Raw genomic sequence first — 17,785 nt, 5'->3', positions numbered from 1 at the left:
CACAGCCCCGCGGCCTCGACGCCTGGACGGCACACGCGTGGGACCGCGCGCCCCGGGGACAGCGCCTGGGGGGAGCTGGGAGCACCCCTGGGGGGCTGGAGCCCTCCCTTTTGGGGGGGCAGGAGCACCCTGTGGGGCTGAGAGCACCCTTGGGGGGGCTGGGAGCGTCTGTGGGGGGCTGGAGAATCCCCTTGGGGGCCTGGGAGCACCCTTGGGGGGCTGGAGGATCCCCATTGGGGAGCCAGGAGCACCCTGTGGGGCTGGGAGCACCCTTGGGGGGCTGAAGATCCCCTTTCGGGGCTGAGAGCACCCTGTGGGGCTGGGAGCACCCTTGGGGGGCTGGAGCATCCCCTTGGGGGGGCTGGGAGCATCTGTGGGGGGCTGGAGAATCCCCTTGGGGGGCTGGAGGATCCTCTTTGGGGGCTGGGAGCACCCTTGGGGGGCCAGGGGCACCCTGTGGGCTGAAGAACACCCTTGAGGGGGTGAAGAATCCCCATTGGGGGGCCAGGAGCATCCTGGGGGGGCTGGGAGCCCTTGGGGGGCCTGGAGGATCCCCTTTTGGGTGCCGGGAGCACCCTGTGGGGCTGGGAGCATCTGTGGGGGGCTGGAGAATCCCCTTGGGGGGCTGGAGATCCCCTTTCAGGGCTGGGAGGACCCTGTGGGGCTGGGAGCACCCATGGGGGGCTGGAGGATCCCCTTTTGGGCACCGGGAGCACCCTGTGAGGCTGGGAGCACCCTCGGGGGGCTGGAGCACCGTACCCAACTGGCCGACACCCAGTGGGTCGGGGCTGGGCAGCCTGGGCTGCAGCGGGCGGGGTGGGACGGGGTTGCGGGGGGTCACAGAGCACCCCCCGGGCACAGGGGAGCTGGGGGGCGAGCGGGACACCGCAGCGGGGCCTGGAAGGAGCCTCCCACGGGGGACGTATCGCCCCGCGCGCCCGGCAGCTCACCCCCGCGAAGAGACCACCCCGCGCGAGGCCGGTTCCTCACGTTCCTCCACCGCCTCGCCTCGTCCTCCAGCTTCCCGAGCTCCAGGCTGGCGCCGCGCGCCCGGACACCGGGAAAGTTCCTGCCCAGGCGCAGGGAAAAGCTGTAACCCCCACGGCGGGGGCGCTTTTTTACAGCGACGCCAAAGAAGAAGCAGGGAGCGGCGGGCTGCAAAGCAGGAGGCTCTCGCCACACGAGCATCTCTGTCCCGTTTCCTTTTTTTTTTTTGGGCTCTTTTCCTCAAAATTCGTGACTCAACTCACCCGGCCGCGGAGTGGGGATCGGTTGCAGGGAGGCAGGGGCCCACTCCCCGCAGGAGCCGCTTCACCTGCGCCCTGGCGCTGGTGGGGAAGGGGAAAGAACGTCACGCAGCGTGTCTGCGCGCACGGTATTTCTAGAATCCTCTCTATTACAGCTGGAGTTATATAAAAGAGATTTATCTCTGTCATAAAAATAAAAATGTTGTTTTTTTTTTTTTTCTGGGAAAGAAGAGCTCGCTTTTCCAGCACTGGTGGGAGGCAGGGAGCTGCTGGCAGGAGTGTGGGCGGGGATGCTCGGCGCGAGCCCTCCCTGGGCACCTCGTAAAGCACCTCGTGTCGGCGACACAGGAAGGCCATCCATCTCCTGGCCGTTCCTGCTTTTTATTGATCATTCCAGTTTTTCCCCCCCCAAACCTCAGCAGCGCCGGGGCATCGGTCTCCTGCTCGCTCCCCGCTGCATGGCGGCCAGCATGGGGCCGGGTTCCTCTCCCGACGGCCTCAGTTCCCGGAATCGCTCTGGCGGGACGCCGCAGGGGAGCGATGGGTTGGGAGGAAGCAGGATCATTGCAGAGTTGTGTTGTTCTAGTTGAGAATAAAGTGGTTTCGGATTTTTAAAAGATTTCTATGAGTCATCACTTCTGTGATCTTTCCCTTGTCCTTCCTTGGGGCCGTCGACTCCTTGTGCACCTTTCTCTACATCACGCAGCGGGCTCCCTGCGCTGCCCCAGCCCTTCCCACCCTGTCTCCCATCTTTCCCAAGCCACGAGGCTTTCCTGGACCATCCCCTTCTCTCCGGGCTGGGGCTTGCCACTCCACTTAACGGGACTTTCCCTCCACGGGCTTGGTCGCTCGCTGTCATCCCAAAACGGCCTCATCTGCTGAGGGTGGAGACTCCCTCCTCCGAAAGCTCAAGGTAGGGGCAGCGCTGGGTGATTCCCAGGAGCTGTGGACGCCCCTCGCCTGCTTGAACCCCACCAGGGCCGCCCCCCAGTCCCTGCTCTGGTGCTGACTCAGCATAAAAGGCTGTTACCACGGGCCTCAGTTTTCCTGGTGGTAAAAAAGGGGGTGAAGACAAACGGGAGGGCTGGGCCTCGATGGCGGGCGGCAGCGCAGAGCGACTTTACCCCTCAGGGAAGTTATTTTTGCCTCGGGTCCCTGAGGGCAGCGGGTCGCAGCGTCAGGAGCCCGACACCGTCCTTTCCCGAGGGGGAGTCCCTCGCCGGGCTCCTCCCGCGGACACCCCGCTGCCCCCAGGCCTGCAGAAGGCGCGCAGGCCCCGGCAGCCCCAGGGCCGGGCCGGCCTCAGCGCAGCCACCTCCCCGGGCCCGCCATCTTCCTCGCCTTCCCGCCCTCTCGCTTGGCCCCGCCCCCCTCGCTTGGCCCCGCCCCTCCCTTGGCCGCGCCCCCGCCCCGCGCTCCGCTCAGGCGCGCGGCGGGCAGCCCTGTGCGGGCAGCGGCGTCGCGCGGGGGCCTCGCCGCCGGGCCCGGCGGTTCCAAGATGGCGGCGGGGCCGGCGCCGGCGGTGTGAGGCGGGAGCGTGTTGTCGCCGCCGCCCGCTTCTCGTCTCCTTTCCTTCCCCGGCGCCCCCCGCCCCGCAGCCGGCGGGATGCTGAGATCCACCGGGTACTTCCGCGGCATCGACTGCCCGTTCCTCAGCGGCGGGGGGCCGGGCGGGGGCCCTCCCTGCCGCCGCCCCTACTGCCACTTCCGCCACCCCCCGGTAGCGGCGGTCCCGGCGCGGTGCGGAGCCTCCGGCGGCCCCGGTGCGGGGGTAGCGCTCGGCCATGGCGCAGGTACGGCCCCAGCACGGCCCGCCGGGCCGCGGTACCTCCCTCCCCTTCCCCCGTCCCTCTCCCTCCCCGGGCTGCGGCTGCTCCCGGCCCTGCCGCCCCCCACCCCGGCCCTGCTGCCCCCCTCCCCCCGCCCCCAGCAGCAGCGCGTCCTCCCCGCGGCGAGGACAGGCCCGTGCCCTCCTTCAGGGCCTGAATCCGCCTCCGGTTCCTCCACACCCCTCCTGCTCCCGGGGCTCAGGTGTTCCCCCCAGCGCAGGCCCCTCCCGGTGGGGTGTCCCCACAGGGCTCGGTCAGCATCACCCAGGTGGGTTCCCCTCGCCCCTGAGCTCCTGTGTCTGGCTCTGAGCTCTTGGGTGTCACCCCTTCTTTCCTCTGAAGGAGGATCTGAAGGGCCTTTTCTGCCCCACCGACTGAGAGAGAGGTGGGTGTCTCCTCGTCATCGTCGTCGGTCGGATCCCGCTGTCACCGTCTGACCCAGAGGTGGTGGGGAGCCGCTTTCCGAAATGTCCCATTGCCTGAGGACAGCCCGGCTCTCCTCCCCAGGATGGAGGCTGCAGAAGGGCAGCTCCGTTCCAATCCCTTTCTTTGTCCCTCCAGGCACCCCGGCTCACGTGGCGCTGAGGTGTCAGGGCAGCCTTTCAAACCTCCGCCGAGAGCCGCTGTGCCGTCACAGCCCTTCAGGGTTCGGGGAGCCGGAGGTGATGTGTTCTCTAGGGCAGTGCTGGTGGGGCGTCGCGGGGACCCTGCGACGAGCTGGGCGCCTTCCCCAGGAGGGACCTGAGGAAGGCGTGGAGCACTGCCAGGTTTCTCAAATGGCTGCAAAAAAAAAAAAAAAAAAAGATAGTGAGCTATTGTTCTCCTCCCTTCTTCCAGCAACTCTTGTGTTTCACTTACAGACATTATCTGCCGATCTGCTTATTTTGTTCGGAGAGAAAAGCCTTCATTCTTCTCCCTAGTAGAGTGTTGCTTGCTTTGTTTTTGTCAAAGCTGCGTTATTTCAGTTTGGTGTACTTGCTCGTACGAATGGTCTCCGACAACCTGAAGCAGAGGTTGTCAAAATAAAGCATGACTTGTCGTGGTTTTTGGTTAAGAAAAGTTTGGAAGATTATTAATTTTTTCATGTCTTCTGTTTACCAGGTCGACTTACCGCGAGCGTGGTTTGGTTTAAAATGAAGGAAGCGTACTCAGGGCTGTAGCAGGCAGACAGAGACCGTATCAGACAAAAGTTTTTTGCCTCTTTCAGCGTTCTTTCTCCCTAGAACCCTTCAGGATGGTTCTCTAGGTGCTTGATATTATAATTACCTTTCAGCGTGCTGCTCCTGTTTGTCTTTAAATATCTGTAGAGTGTCCGTTTCAGAACTAGACTTGCTCAGTTTGGTCTGCCACCCAAAACAGGTGCTGCTGCGCTAAATAAAGGCCGGTGCTGGTTTTGATTCTCGAAACGGGGAAGGGAAGGCTGGTCTTTAGTGAAACCTCCTGGTGCACCTGGAAAGTGCGTGCGGCTTCTAATTCTGGCTGAAAAGTGTTGATGTAAGAGCTGAGGGTGAACGACAAGAAGGAAGTGATCCTGGTGCTGATCTTGTTAGGCCTGGCTTGGCTGTGAAAGCTTGTGTTTTGGGGAGCAAGAGCGGTTTGCGTACTGGGTGATGGCTCTTAGAGAAGCTCTGTAAACCAAAAGCTGTCAGTGTGGGTCTGGTTTTCCGAGGTGAAGCGTGCGCCGCTTGCGAAAGAAGCAGGATCCTGAGGCTTAACTTCCAGCCCGCTGCCTCCCACTCCCGTCGGCCGGCTCAGCACGTGCTCTTTCCCAAACTCGTGGCGTTGAACGTACGGCAGGGCTGTCGTAGCTGAGGATCTGTAAATCCTGCCTTGCCTTAGTGTTGGACTTCAGCCGTTTTTTTCTGTATTATTATTTTTTTTTTTATTGAGAAATGGAAGATGAGTGCTGAACCTGCTGCAAAATGCTGCCTTCTAGAAAGGACTTCAGCAGCGTTGTGTAAAGATTTGCGCAGGAGCAGAAGACACTTTTGCAGTCATTTTTAAGCACTGCTATGTTTTAGCTTCATCGGAAGGGTTCAGGTTGACGTGCTCCTGCCTTTTTCCTCTGCCTGAAGCTTGTCCAGGCTGGAAGGATGTCGTTAAGATTTTCGCTAGAGGGTGCAGTAGTTTAGCTAGCAAGCAGGCAACCATCTTCTTGAAAGCGGCTTCTCCATCCAGCAGAAGTCGCTCCCCGGCACTGAAACTGCCTGCCTTGTTTTAAAGCAGCCTTATAACCGTGCACTTGGGCATCTTTGACCTATTTAAGCTCAATAAATAAGCTTTAAAACATAACTTTTTTTTTGCCAAAGAGGGTGCCTACACCAAGAGCTGCAGCGCGGATCTGTTTTTTTCTGGGATAGTGCCTTGAAAAAAGGACGACATCTAAAGAATCAGCCTGCTAAATGCATCGATTCCAGGCTGACGGTTGACTTTGATGTTTTTGGATCGCTGCAGGACTGGCACTGACCCCAAAACTCCTCGTAGATCTGCCGTAGCCTTGAAAGTAGCTTTTGAAAAGGGAGGAGCGGAGCTGGCCTTGCTGGACCGTGGTGGGAGGAGGCTGTGGACACCAGATGGAGCGGCGAGGAGGTGAAAAGAGGAACTAGTGGGGTGTAGCACTGGTCCCCTTTTCTTTGCTCACCATTCCAGACTTCCTGAGGAGTGATGTTTGTCACAGGCGATGGTTATTTTTCCACAGAGTTCTCTCCCAGTCCCAAACCACTGGGAGCTGGGGCGAGGAGGCCTCCCTGCCTGCGAGGGGATCGGCAGGAAGACGGCGTTTTCCTCCGTCCGCTGCTGTTTGCGCGTGGCAGGCGTTCCCTTCTCTTCCCCTCTGAAACAGCGCAGTAAACACAGACTTGGCGGGTGAGGAGGGAACCGGCACGGTGTGCCCGGTCCGTAGGGCATGGAGGATACTCCAGGTGGGAAATCTGTTCCGGTGTCTGCAGTGCAAGTATTTCCCTGCGTGTGGGAAAAGAGTGTGGCTACCTGCAGGCTTGTGGAAATTCAGCGCTGGCAGGCTCAGAAATGGGATGTGAGCCTGTGCAGGACTGGGAAGCTGGAGATTGCAAATTCTAATCCTGACTTGGCTGAAGTGTTGGTTTTTTTTTTTTTTTTTTTTTTCCCCCATCTACAAAGTGACCGAAACCCACCCGCTTCAGAGCAGGATGAAAAGATTATTGAATGCGTGTGAAGTGCTTTGAAAGCGTGCCGCGTAAGGAGGAGGGAGCTGCCCTCAGTCCTAAAAGCGCCACTTCAAGAGCTGTAGAGGAGAAAAATAGGTCTCTCTTTAAAGTCCAGGTCCTGAGTACGCTGAGAGACATAAAAGAAATGTAATACATCGCTTCATAAATATCTTAAGGAAAGCAGCTCTTCGATTTGCCGGGCTTGATAGCAGCTGTCAGGAGAGGCGTAAGGAGTGGGTGTTTTTGAACCCGGAGCAGGAAGCTGTGTCCTGGTCTGGAGGCCTGAGTTCCTCTTTGCCTGCTCTAATCCCGCTGCTGGGGATGCGATTCGTATATAAAACTCTGTGCAAATTCCTACTTAGTAACACCTAAATGTTAAAACCCGGCTTCCGTCACCCTCAGCCCGCGTGTCGCCGTAGGATCAAGGCCGTTGTCTTCCTCAGCGGTCGGGTTCCTCAGGCAGCGCGTCGCTGCGGGGCCGTGTGTTAAACTCGGCCGTGTTTGGCGGCGTGGGATTGTCTCTGTGGTACTTACATCGCAGCGCAGGTTCCCGCCGGGTGAGGAAAAGGTCTCCAACAGCTGTGTTTTCCTTCCTGCAGCTGATGTTGTGCAAGATCAGCTCTTGGAGGAAAGAGCTTTTAGAGCGGTGTTTGCTACAGGGAAATCGAATGAGCAGATGTGGAAACTTAAAAACTGCCTGCGGTGTTTCTTCACTGAGAGAGGAAATCGGATTCCTGGGTGCTCCAGTCCATGAACTGCGTGTGGGGGCATTGCTAAGGCTGCTTCCCCCCCAGTTTGTGTTCAGGACAGTAATTACCAAACTGTTGCCGGCAGATGTTTTTTTTTAACCAAGTTTTGAAATGAAGAATAGAAACCCCAGGTGACGGTAAGGGGGGGCCGTGTCTTTTCATGTACATCAGTGTGATGAGTTTCCAGCGGTTAGGGATCTCTCATCGTTTAGCTAAATTGTCCGTTACGCCACGTTTCCTGTGGGTGGGCAGGTGCAGCTGCTTTACGTGCCGGGATTTCGGTGCGGGCTGGCAGGGCGCTTCTGATTTTTGGTCTTTCTGCAAGCGCTAGCGTGGCTGTGAGGAGAACAGGCCCTGAGCTTGGAGGCAGCTTTTCCTCGCTCCGGTTACAGGCACGTGAAAAGCAGGAGGTGGGAGCAGATCTCTCAAACCAGAAGAATTTTGAAGGTGCCTGGATCCCGGAGGCGCTGGCACTGGGCTGGTGTTTGCGGGCTCCCCGGGCTCCTTTCTGCCAACCACAGTAGCCCTTTGTCTGCTCTTCATGAATTTCTCTCTCCAGCGTGGAATACTTTATGTGACATGTAAGGTATCCTCTGATTTTTTTTTTCTTTTCCCTCTAGTCGAACACTGCAGCGCTGCGTTAGCGCTGGAGAAGCGGAAGGCGCAATTCCCTACTCCAAGGTTTCCCAAACCGCTTTCCCCTGGCCGCCCCGCGCTGGGCGAGGCGGTTGGAAGGCGCCGGGACGGCGTGTCGCCTCACGTCATACCGGAGAGGCAGCGACGCCGGGCCGCAGGCGGGCACGTGCTGACAGGCAGGGCCGGGTCATCCTCCTGAGCTGGGGGGCTGGGGGAGCGGGATGGTGCTGGGGAGCGTGCTGCCGGGGGGGCCCGGCAGGACGGGGGGCATGACCCTGGGGATCGCCGATTGGGAAACCGCTGGGCTCGCCAACTCGCATTGCTCAAATCAAGCAGCTGGGGAGCGGGGAAAGTACCACATCAAAAAAAAAAATTCCCCAAGACGATCGTAGCAGCGCTAGGAAAGAAGAAAAGCCAAAAAGCCCCTGCAGACGCTCGAGTGAAACCCGGTCCCACCTGGGAGTCTGTGAGGGTGAAGGCGGGACTTTGGGTTGGCGTGTCCTGCCCTAATTATCTCTGCAGCCCAGAAAGTGCTGCGTCAGCACGCGCTCAGCGCTGTTGTGCCATAAGGCTTTGCCGGAGTGTCTTAGCAGTACCAAGCAGATATTAAAAGCCTCGAGTACGGCATGAACAAATATCTGCAATATTTATTAACCGCGGGGAGCTCAGGTAATTCTTTTGAAGTTTTTTTGGCTGACTTTTCGCGTGGGTTGCAGTACGTGAAAGAGCAGCGGCGAGAGAAGTGCCGCTCATTTACCGTGAGACTTTGCTCCTCGGGGTCGCATCTGTCTCTGAAATCCACAGACCGGGCAAAAACTCAGCTCTGCCTGCAGGGTTGAGCTGCACAAAGGGTTTTGTTCGGCCGTGAGATCTCGCCTTTTCCTTAAAGATCCGCGCCGAGAGCCGGGGAGCGTGTTGGGTTCGCTGGTTAAGAGTTTGCGGAGCTGCAGGTGTCCGTGTTGCAAAGGAGCTGCGAAGTATTAACTCCAGCTCTTGCGTTAACTAAAGCTTTAAAACCAGCTTAAGTTTTGATTTTAGTCCTTCAGAAGCCACAGCTGAAGTTCTGGAGTGTAACGCTGGCTGGAAGGTGCTTTTCTGTAGTTTTTAACGTTGTTTTTCAGAGTGTCGGGCTGTGGCTGTGTTGAAGTACTGTTGCTTTTGAAAGTATTCTTCAGTGGGAGCGCTTCACCCGAAATAGTTAAAGAAATAAGACAGGTGTTGAGGAGATAACTTATCTTGGGCAAGGCGGAGAAAGGCTGGAAAGTGAAGGAACTGGTGGTGAGGAGGAATGCTACCGCTTGTGAGCGTGCTGGTCAGAGGAAGTTTTCAAGGCAGAGTTGAATAGAGAGAAAAGACGACACCGGAATACTTGGAAGTATTTCTTTTTTTTTTTTTTTTTTTTCTTTTATTTCTTTGAAAAGATGACTTGGTCTACTAATTAAGCTTCGGAGCAGACCCCTAGTTCTACCTAGCACTTACAGAGATGTGGGAATGTTTTCTAGTCTGTCTTTTTCTTGGAAACAGAAAAAATAAGTCTCTCTCTTTTTTTTTTTTTTTTTTTTTCCCCCTCCCAAACAGAATTTCAGCTTTTCTTGTAGATTGAGGAATAACTTTAAAGCTAAGATGAAAGAAGGAATGGAAAGATCTCCAAAGAATCCAAACATTGAATATCTAGATTAACGTATCGTAGATTTTTGAAACGGTGAGCTGCCTTCTAGCCTGTGTGGTGACGGGCTGTGGGATCAGGATAGCGGCCTGGGGAGCAACCGTGATATTTGGGGTGCCACCCTTTGCTTCCTGGCGAATACACCAGTTAGGTTTCTCACGTTCCTCCCTAGGTTATGAGAGAAATGTGCCGATGGTGGGAGTTCTCCTTAGGAAAACACTTAATTTATCGTAGATCTTGACGCGCCTCTGATGCTCTTTGTTGTTTTAGCAGCAGAGTGGCTGGGGCTGTAAATCACTGTGGCGACAGAGGAATGCAGATGATGGCGTTTGCCCAGGCCAGACCGTCTTGTTCTGGCTTTTGCATCCTCGGATTTTAGTGTTGCTGCGTGAAGCTGCGCTGGAGCTGCTCCCTGGCTGGATTGAACCCACTCGGGCAGGTCCGTGGCTCCTCTCTGGCGAGGGCGATGTGTGGCTGCTCTCAGCCTGGTTGTGACGCCGTGGTCGACCAGTTCAACCCACCTCGGGTGGCACACAACACCTGGTGAAACCATAGCCCAAACTTCAGCAGGTTTAAAAATACCGCAGCGTGATAGATGACTGTTCAGACCTTTTTCAGCCTTGCTAATATAAGGCTTTCTTTTCTTGTATCTGCTGCTTTTTTTTTTTTCCACTGAAGAAATGACCCCGTTGGTTCACGATGCGCTTTGACTGTGGCGTCAAAGACCTCGTAAGGAGCGGGGTGTGGAGGGAAGAGGCCGTGTCTTCTGGTAGGATGCTTGAAAAAAAAGACACATTTTTCTGCAGAATGAGTCACTGTAAAATAAGTTTTATCCTCAAACAGCTGGCCAGAGACTGGACTGGCTGTGATACCTCTCAAACCTTGCTTTCCTTATGTTCTTAGACCAGCACAAGGTTATTTATGCTTTTAGCACTCAATTTTAATAATTAAATTTAGTATTTAAAAAGTCAAAGAAGCAAAAAAGAAAAATCATGAGGACTAGGGTTATATTTAAAGTGGAAGAAACATTCCTCTTACCTGTCCTCGTAACCCATTTATTCGGGATAATTATTTGAAATGTAGCATTTTCAATCTCAGTGTTAATTATTTCCAAGTGGTTGGATATTAATGTTAAATTAATTGTTGGAAATGGGCTTTGGCTGCTCCAAAACCTGCCATTTCTTTTGTTTCCTTCTGAAGAGCACCGAACCCCAGCCTGCTGGTAAGGCCTTTGGAAACATTTTGTTCTTGAGGAACCGCTGTCTTTTCTGTGAAGCATTCAATGAAAAGCTTAAAATAATTTTCCAAGGGCGATCATTTTGCTGTCATCGCAGAGGCTGGCCATTTGCTGAGCGCTGGCACTGTAAACATGGGCAAGCTGTTAAGCTAACAAAGCTGCTCTGATGACGTTAAAATAAAAATGCCCCCCCCCCCTTTTTTTTTTTTTTTTCTCCCTCCAAAGAGCTCTCCCAACAGCTTTTACCTTCCCCTCTCCCGATGAATGCACCTTTTGTTGCCGGCTCCAGGTGACCTGGGAAAACGGGTGACTTCAGCAGCGGCGGGTCTTGAAAATATTTTGGTCTGTGCTTGTCCCTCCGCAGCTCGGCCAGCAAACCCTTCCGTTTTGAGACCCAAATTGCTGTCAATTTGCACGTTTCTAATTTTTCTCTCCCTTTTGTTCAGCAGCAGCAGCTGCTGTTACATCTGGAAGGAAGGTGGTTGTCACCTGCGCCCCACGCGCGTGCAAGAGCTTGACTGCCAAAACCTGCAGGTTTACAACACCCGGTACTCGTCACACGTGTGAGCTTTAGCGTATTTAAAGTATCTAAAGTATGCATTCTAGTAGGGTGCTTGAAAAAAAGACGTCTTTTTCTGCAGAGTGATTCACTGTAAAGTAAGTTTTAACATGGCACAGGTGACCTTGTGCTCCCATTATTCATTTAATGTCCACCTTTGTTTACTGCCATCACCTTTTGCCCAAACTAGAAGGACCAGTGTATGGCGAGGAGGTGCTGGCTTGGAGAAGCTCTGTAATAAACCGGCTCCACCTCAGAGCTGAGACCTCGTTTCCTAAACCCAACGTGACTGTAACCAGAAAAAATAACAATCAACCTTGGTTTGTTTATTTATTTATTTATTTATTTCAGAAGAACCTTGTTTTACACCTCTGTGCTGAGATGGCTGGTTTAAGTGCAGTTTGTTTTCGTACATCCTAAAGGTTCTAGGTTAAATAAATTGTTCCCTGAGGTCCTCTGTAAATTATTAATAACTTGGTTTGGATGGTGTTGATGTTATCTTCACCTTTTTGTGTCTCGGAAGGACTGTTTCACGTGTCTGAGGTACAGTTTCATAAATTAATGTATGTTAAAGAGTGTCCTGATGGCAGTGCAGTTCACAATCCTGTAAGGAGCTGGCGTCTCAAGCCTCATTATCTCCTGATTCTCAAAGGAGAGCGTAGACTCTCAGTTTTACATCCTTCTAAAAAGAGTTCCGTCACTATGTGGTGCTTCTCACTTGTTTTCCTTCAGCAGAAACACGGCAGACAACTTGCAGAGCATAGCAAAACCAGTGTGGTTCCTCTTGTAGTCATCTTTACACCGGATTTGTGTTTGAAACGGAGAGGGATAAATGCAAAAGCTGAAAAAGACTCCTTTGAATCGTGTATCCGGGTTGTAAGGAGGGGTGTGTGCCTCCCCGCCTGGGACTGGGCTCACGTGCCCAGAGCTCCTTTCTCTCCTTGGTTCCTAGGAGTCTAATGAGGCATCTGAAAAGGTGGCCTGATTCCAGATAGCACATTTAATTTCTCTGACTTTGGGGTCTTGTGTGGATACGGCTCTCCATAAATAAAATCCCCTTCTCCTTGTGTTTCCGTTACATTCTCTGCGAATGCGTAAGGGCCGAAGGTGACGGTGCTGATTGGCGTGGTGGAGCCCGCTTCCACCGGCGTCTTTCATGGAAAGAGCAGCCTTTGATCAGCGTCGCTTGAGTAATCCATCAGGCCTCCTAGGCGCCTACAAAAGAGCTCTTTCACCACGGTATTGCAAAGCCTGCTGGCGTTCTTCGAGATTATAATGTATTTTTTACATCTGGTCATTGCATTGAAAGAAAACGCACGAATTAGTTTTATCCTGTAGATAAACTGCAGAGAATCAGACACCAGGGCTGGGCTCAGCTTGTCTTTGACTTTCTCTGTATCTCGATCTATTTAAAATAGTTTTTCTGCACCGACAAAATATCTTTTGTGTAGTCTGGGTTTGGTTTTTGTTTGTGTGTGTATGGCAGTGTGTTTTTTCTTTTTTTTCTTATTTTTTTTATTTTGGCAAGTCTTTAGATCCCAGCTCTTTGTTCTCACCTCTGATTATAAGCCACCCAATACTTATCTCTGCACAAATTACCAGGCCCTCAGCTGCTCCCCTAACAATGCTTGTGCTAAATTTTAGCTCTCCGTCTTGAGTTAGAGGGTAGTAGCTGGCTCCTCCAGGCTTCACCACACTGGTCTTCTCTCCCAGTATGGAGCTGGTGCTTCGCAGAGTGGTGGGTGTGGTAATGGGGAAGAGCAGACGCTGGTTTTGGAAATGCTCTTTGTCTCTTGACCGTAAAGCATTTTGCAATAGGTGGAGGGGGAGCTAGTTACAGAAACACATCACCTTGTTCCTTTTCCCCCACGTTTCTGGTCCTGAGCGCAGCTCACGCTGTCCTTTGGAAGCTGGTGACATCGTGCTGCAATTGCCAAGAGTCCCTGCTCAATCAGCAGCTAATTGGTTTGGAAATAAAACTTGCAAACCCAAGGGGGTAAAAAGCATTTTATGAAACCAGTGCCTTTGTTTGAACCCAGTCTCTGTTATTCTGCGCGCCTGGAAGCCAGTGCTGCTGACTGCTAGACGGTTCTTTTCTTGTTAACAAAGGGAGCTGTGCCTTCATGGATCCTCTCCAAAAAAAAAAAATCCCAAGATTTTTGTGAGATTCTTGTGAGAATGGTCGAAAGGACTCCTGTAAACACTGCTTATTTCTGGCCGTTACAAGAAATTATCTCATCGTGTTAGACCGGAGACGTTGAGTTCTTTTCCTATATCTTATCTCGCTGCTTATTGTTTTGTTCTTCTACATAACGATGTTGGAAAGCCAGTTTTACTGCTGTCCTTCTAGCAAAGAACACAAAGGTCCTTGGGAATAGCAGCATCCAGAGACGCTGCGATACAACACAGATTGAAACCTGTTCAGAGTGAAAAGGCAGCCGTTAGCTTACCTGGAGCTTCTGTTAGCTTGCTAAATGCAGTCGTCTTTATTGCTGGCTCCTCTGCTACTATTCCCGTTTTTCCAGGTGAAGCTATCTTCCTGCTTGTTCTTTGTCCTTTTCACGACGAACATTACAGGGTGAACTGTAACGGACTCTCCAGTTGTAAGTTGTCCCTTGAATGGGTTGCTTTGGCATTTCCACATAGTTCTGCAGAGTGGACCATCGCTCACCAAAAGCTCTCCTGTAGAGCTGGCTTGGAAGAGCCGTGCAGCATGGTCAAAGCATGTTTGTTCGTAGTCCTAGAATTAGGGAGGGATGCCATCCAGAGGGACCTTGAAAGGTTGGGGAAGTGGGCCCGTGCAAACCTCATGAAGTTCAGCCAGGCCAAGTGCAAGGTCCTGCACGTGGGTCATGGCAATTCCAGGCACAAATCCAGGCTGGGCGGGGAATGGATGGAGAGCAGCCCTGAGGAGAAGGACTTGGGGGTGCTGGTGAACAAGAAGCTCAACGTGAGCCAGCAATGCACCCTTGCAGCCCGGAAGGCCAACGCCATCCTGGGCTGCACCCCCAGCAGCGTGGGCAGCAGGTGGAGGGAGGGGATTCTGCCCCTCTGCTCTGCTCTGGTGAGACCCCCTTGCAGCGCTGCGTCCAGCTCTGGAGCCCCCAACATCAGAAGGACATGGAGCTGTTGGAGAGGGTCCAGAGGAGGCCACGCAGATGATGAGGGGGCTGGAGCAGCTCTGCTGTGAGGCCAGGCTGGGAGAGCTGGGGCTGTTCAGCCTGGAGAAGAGGAGGCTCCGGGGAGACCTGAGAGCGGCTCCCAGTGCCCAAAGGGGGCTGCAGGAAAGGTGGGGAGAGACTCTTCAGCAGGGCCTGGTGTGACAGGACGAGGGGTGATGGTTTCAAAATAGAGGGAGGCAGATTCAGACCTGATATAAGGAAAGTATTTTCTACACTGAGGGTGGTGGAGCACTGTCCCAGGTTGCCCAGAGAGGCGGTGGATGCCCCATCCCTGGAAACATTCCAGGCCAGGTTGGCCGGGGCTCTGAGCAACCTGATCCGGTTGGAGATGTCCCTGCTCCTGGCAGGGGGGTTGGGCTGGGTGGGCTTTACAGGTCCCTTCCAACCCAAACCATCCTGTGATTCTATGAAATGCCTGCGTGAGAGAGGCCACCGAAGGGACTTGTCTGAAAAGACAAATATCTGACTGGAGTTCTGGGTGTTTAATGGTCCTGCCTTGCTGGTTGCTCTGTGCGGTTGGGTTGTGTTGCCGTTGTACCTGTAGTTTTTTCTTCTCAGCAGCGCTCAGTCTGTCAGTCCAAATAAGACTGATTTTCCTGCAGCTGCCATGAGAAATACTGAACTCTGAGGAATACTGGAGGCTTTCAGGCAGCTTTGGGGTTGGTGTTGATAAATGAGAACCTAATTCACAGTTTTCCGACTGGAATCCTGGCCAGAGAACGGTACTGACGGCTTTCGATAGCCATCTTCTGTGGTGACAAGAGCGTGGCTTCTGGTGGCGTCTTTCAGTGTTGGGTTTTGACGAGAGCAGACCTTAAAAAGACCTGTTTGAAATTTTGCACCAAAGAAATTTTTCCCTGAATTGCTGGCAGTAAATTCTTTTTTCCTTCTTTTTTACAGAACGAGGCTACGATCCCTACAATCCAGAGCTTCCGAGGCCCTCGCTGGAGGTGGAGGACAGCGCTTTGTCTGACATTACAGATGTGACACCCGGTATTCTGGAGCTGGAGCTGGTCAACAAGGCCATCGAGGCGGTGAAAAACGAAGTGGAGAGAGAGCAGAAAAAGTATGAGGAGCTGCTAGAAACGACAAAGGAGTTCAGCACTTCGGAGGCCTCCTCCCTCATTTTGAATACACCCGTGTCAGCTACTGGGACACAAAATGATTCGTTTACTTCTTTAGGATATAATCCAGGGAGCTACAACTTTAGTAATAACTCAGACTACAACCCTACGCCTCTCGCTGCTGCTAGCCAGTCGAGCAAATACACTTTGGATACTTCGCGATCTAAAGGTAGCGCACTGGAATACGTTCCCAAGGCTGTAGTACAGAATAAAAAATACGGTAGCGCTGTCACTAACAACAAATATGTGATCGATGACTCTAAGCCTTCCACGGACTTGGAATATGACCCGCTTTCAAATTACTCAGCCAGGCTTTTGAGCAAAGCCACAACGAAGGAGCCGAAGGGCTCTAAGAGGGGTAGGGTGTCTGGTTACGAGGAATCTTATTCTCCGTCGCGGAAGAAGCTCTGTGAAGTACCCGATGACTACGAAGTGTGTGCCAGGTTCTCTTCCTCTGAAGATGAGGCTGATGTGGAATACAAGCCGACTTCTGTTAGTTCGCAATCAAAAGCTGGTTCTGAAAGTGAATCAAACGATGGGTTATCCAACAAAGAACAGGGCACCAAACTGCAGGATTTGACTTCCCAGGAGAGCAAGGAAGCGTTGGCGCAACATGGCGTGGAAGACCTTCCAAGTTCACAGAAGAACCTTGCCAAGAACTTATCAGACAGGAATGCAAAAGCAACAAAATCGTATTCTGGTAAGAACGACCAGGAAATCGAAAATAAAAACAAAGACTCAAAAGACAAAACAAAAAGGAAGAAATCAGATGTTAGTAAAACATCTGGGCTCAGTGAGGGTGGTAAGAAGGAGAAAAGCAAAAATACAGAAAAAGACAAAGTGCCGAAGAAAGAGGAAAAGTTAAAAACCAAGAACGAAGACAAAAACTGCAAAGATAAAAGCGTCAAAGTGAAAACTGATGGGAATTTAAAGAAACTTGAAAAACAGAAGTCAGAAAAAGTGGATGGCGTTAAGAAAGAAAAATCCAAGTCCACCAGCAGTAGTTCAGGGAAAAGCAAGAGTGAGGATGCTGTCAAAGGCTCCAGTATGGAGAAGCTGGGGAGCAGCAAGAAAGACTCCAAGCTGAAAACAGCTGATGTGAAAAATGGTAAGGAAATCTCTGGTCGGAAAAACAAAGAGAAAGGGAGCAAGAGTCCAGCAGTGGAGCGAAAGAAAGAAAAGGTTGGTTCTACAGAAAAAGGAGATCCAAAGAAGGGTCGGAAGCAGAGTTTGAGTCACGTTGACCTGTTTGGCGATGAGAGTGGAGATGATGATGACAAAGGCCGGCCTTTGCTGTCCACGTTACTTGATGTGAGCTCGGACTCGGATGGTGATGGCTGTGGTTCAGACTCCGAGAGTGAAAATGAAGGGACAAAGAAAGTGAAGCGCTCTAAATTGTCAAAGTCGTCATCATCTTCCTCAACATCTGATGACATTGATTATTCCATCCTTGAGAAAGACCTGGACTTTGAGTCAGACCCAATGGAAGAGTGTCTCAGGATTTTTAATGAATCTACAGATGTGAAAACCGAAGACAAGGGAAGGCTGGGGAAACAGGTAATGCTGGTTTGGGTCAGTTGGGTCTCTCGCGTCTCAATGTGAGAGGATCGTGGTTGAGTTTGGTGGTGTTTGCTTACTTCAGGTAGCTGAAGAGGGCTTCAGAGGGAGACTGTACGTCTGAAGAATCTCATTCTTGTCATGACTGAGAGCTTTGAAGGGTCTGCACCTGAATTTACCTGCTGGACTGAAAGCTGTTGTGAGATGTAAAGATTTTGTGTGGAAGACCTTTAGGTTTCCGGGCTATCACAGAATGGTTTGGGTTGGAAGGGACCTTAAAGATGATCTAGTCCAACCCCTTCTGCTAGACCAGGTTGCTCAAAGCCCCAGTGAGTTTCTTCTGTCTCCATCTGGCCTGAATGCCTGGAGAAAAGGCTTCAGAGGGTACGTTGTCCGTGTTTCGAAGCTAATCCAAGTTTGCTAATGTGGGCGATGCCTTCTTGTTGCTTCGTAGTTTAAGGAATGTAGCAGCGGGTAGAACCAGGACAATGTGTTGGTGCAGGTGAGTCCATGCAGTTGGCACTGGAGGATCTCTGCATACCTCGTAGGTGGTGCAGATAAGAAAGGGAGAGTAAAATTTCTTTAAAAGATGCAAGAGGTTTCAGAGCAAGGAGGTGAAAAGACAGCATTTATGTAAAAAGGCTTCTGCCAGTGGCTGTGAGGTGGTCCTCAGAGGAACCAGAGGTTTTGAAGATGGAAATAGAGCGGAACAAGTGGAAAAGGTTAGAAAGCAGCTGCTGGCAGTGATCCTCCAACAGCTTCTGAGGTAGGGAGACAGGAACTGCTGAAACACCTCCTTCATCTTCGACATCCG

General features: G+C 52.5%; 1 protein-coding gene across 2 annotated transcripts in view; it reads left to right on the top strand.

The window, feature by feature from the left end:
* The first annotated feature begins 2,706 nt into the window (after positions 1-2,706).
* Positions 2,707-17,785, top strand: part of REXO1 (RNA exonuclease 1 homolog) — a 38,998-nt gene continuing 23,919 nt past the window's right edge. The window contains exons 1-2 of one of the 2 annotated variants that reach the window (XM_086767056.1): positions 2,707-3,040; positions 15,191-16,971. In XM_086767056.1, coding sequence (XP_086623182.1) covers positions 2,854-3,040; positions 15,191-16,971 — 1,968 coding nt within the window. In that variant the 5' untranslated portion in view covers positions 2,707-2,853. Of the gene's footprint in view, positions 3,041-7,974; positions 8,316-15,190; positions 16,972-17,785 lie in introns of those variants that run through there. The other variant, XM_086767057.1, reaches the window with a different exon arrangement.

Source organism: Chlamydotis macqueenii, chromosome 26 (assembly GCF_036417535.1).
Source record: "Chlamydotis macqueenii isolate bChlMac1 chromosome 26, bChlMac1.mat, whole genome shotgun sequence".
Classification (NCBI taxonomy): Eukaryota; Metazoa; Chordata; class Aves; order Otidiformes; family Otididae; genus Chlamydotis; species Chlamydotis macqueenii.
The sequence above is the reverse complement of the archived record's forward strand: the minus strand, read 5'-3'. Positions and strand labels throughout refer to the sequence as shown.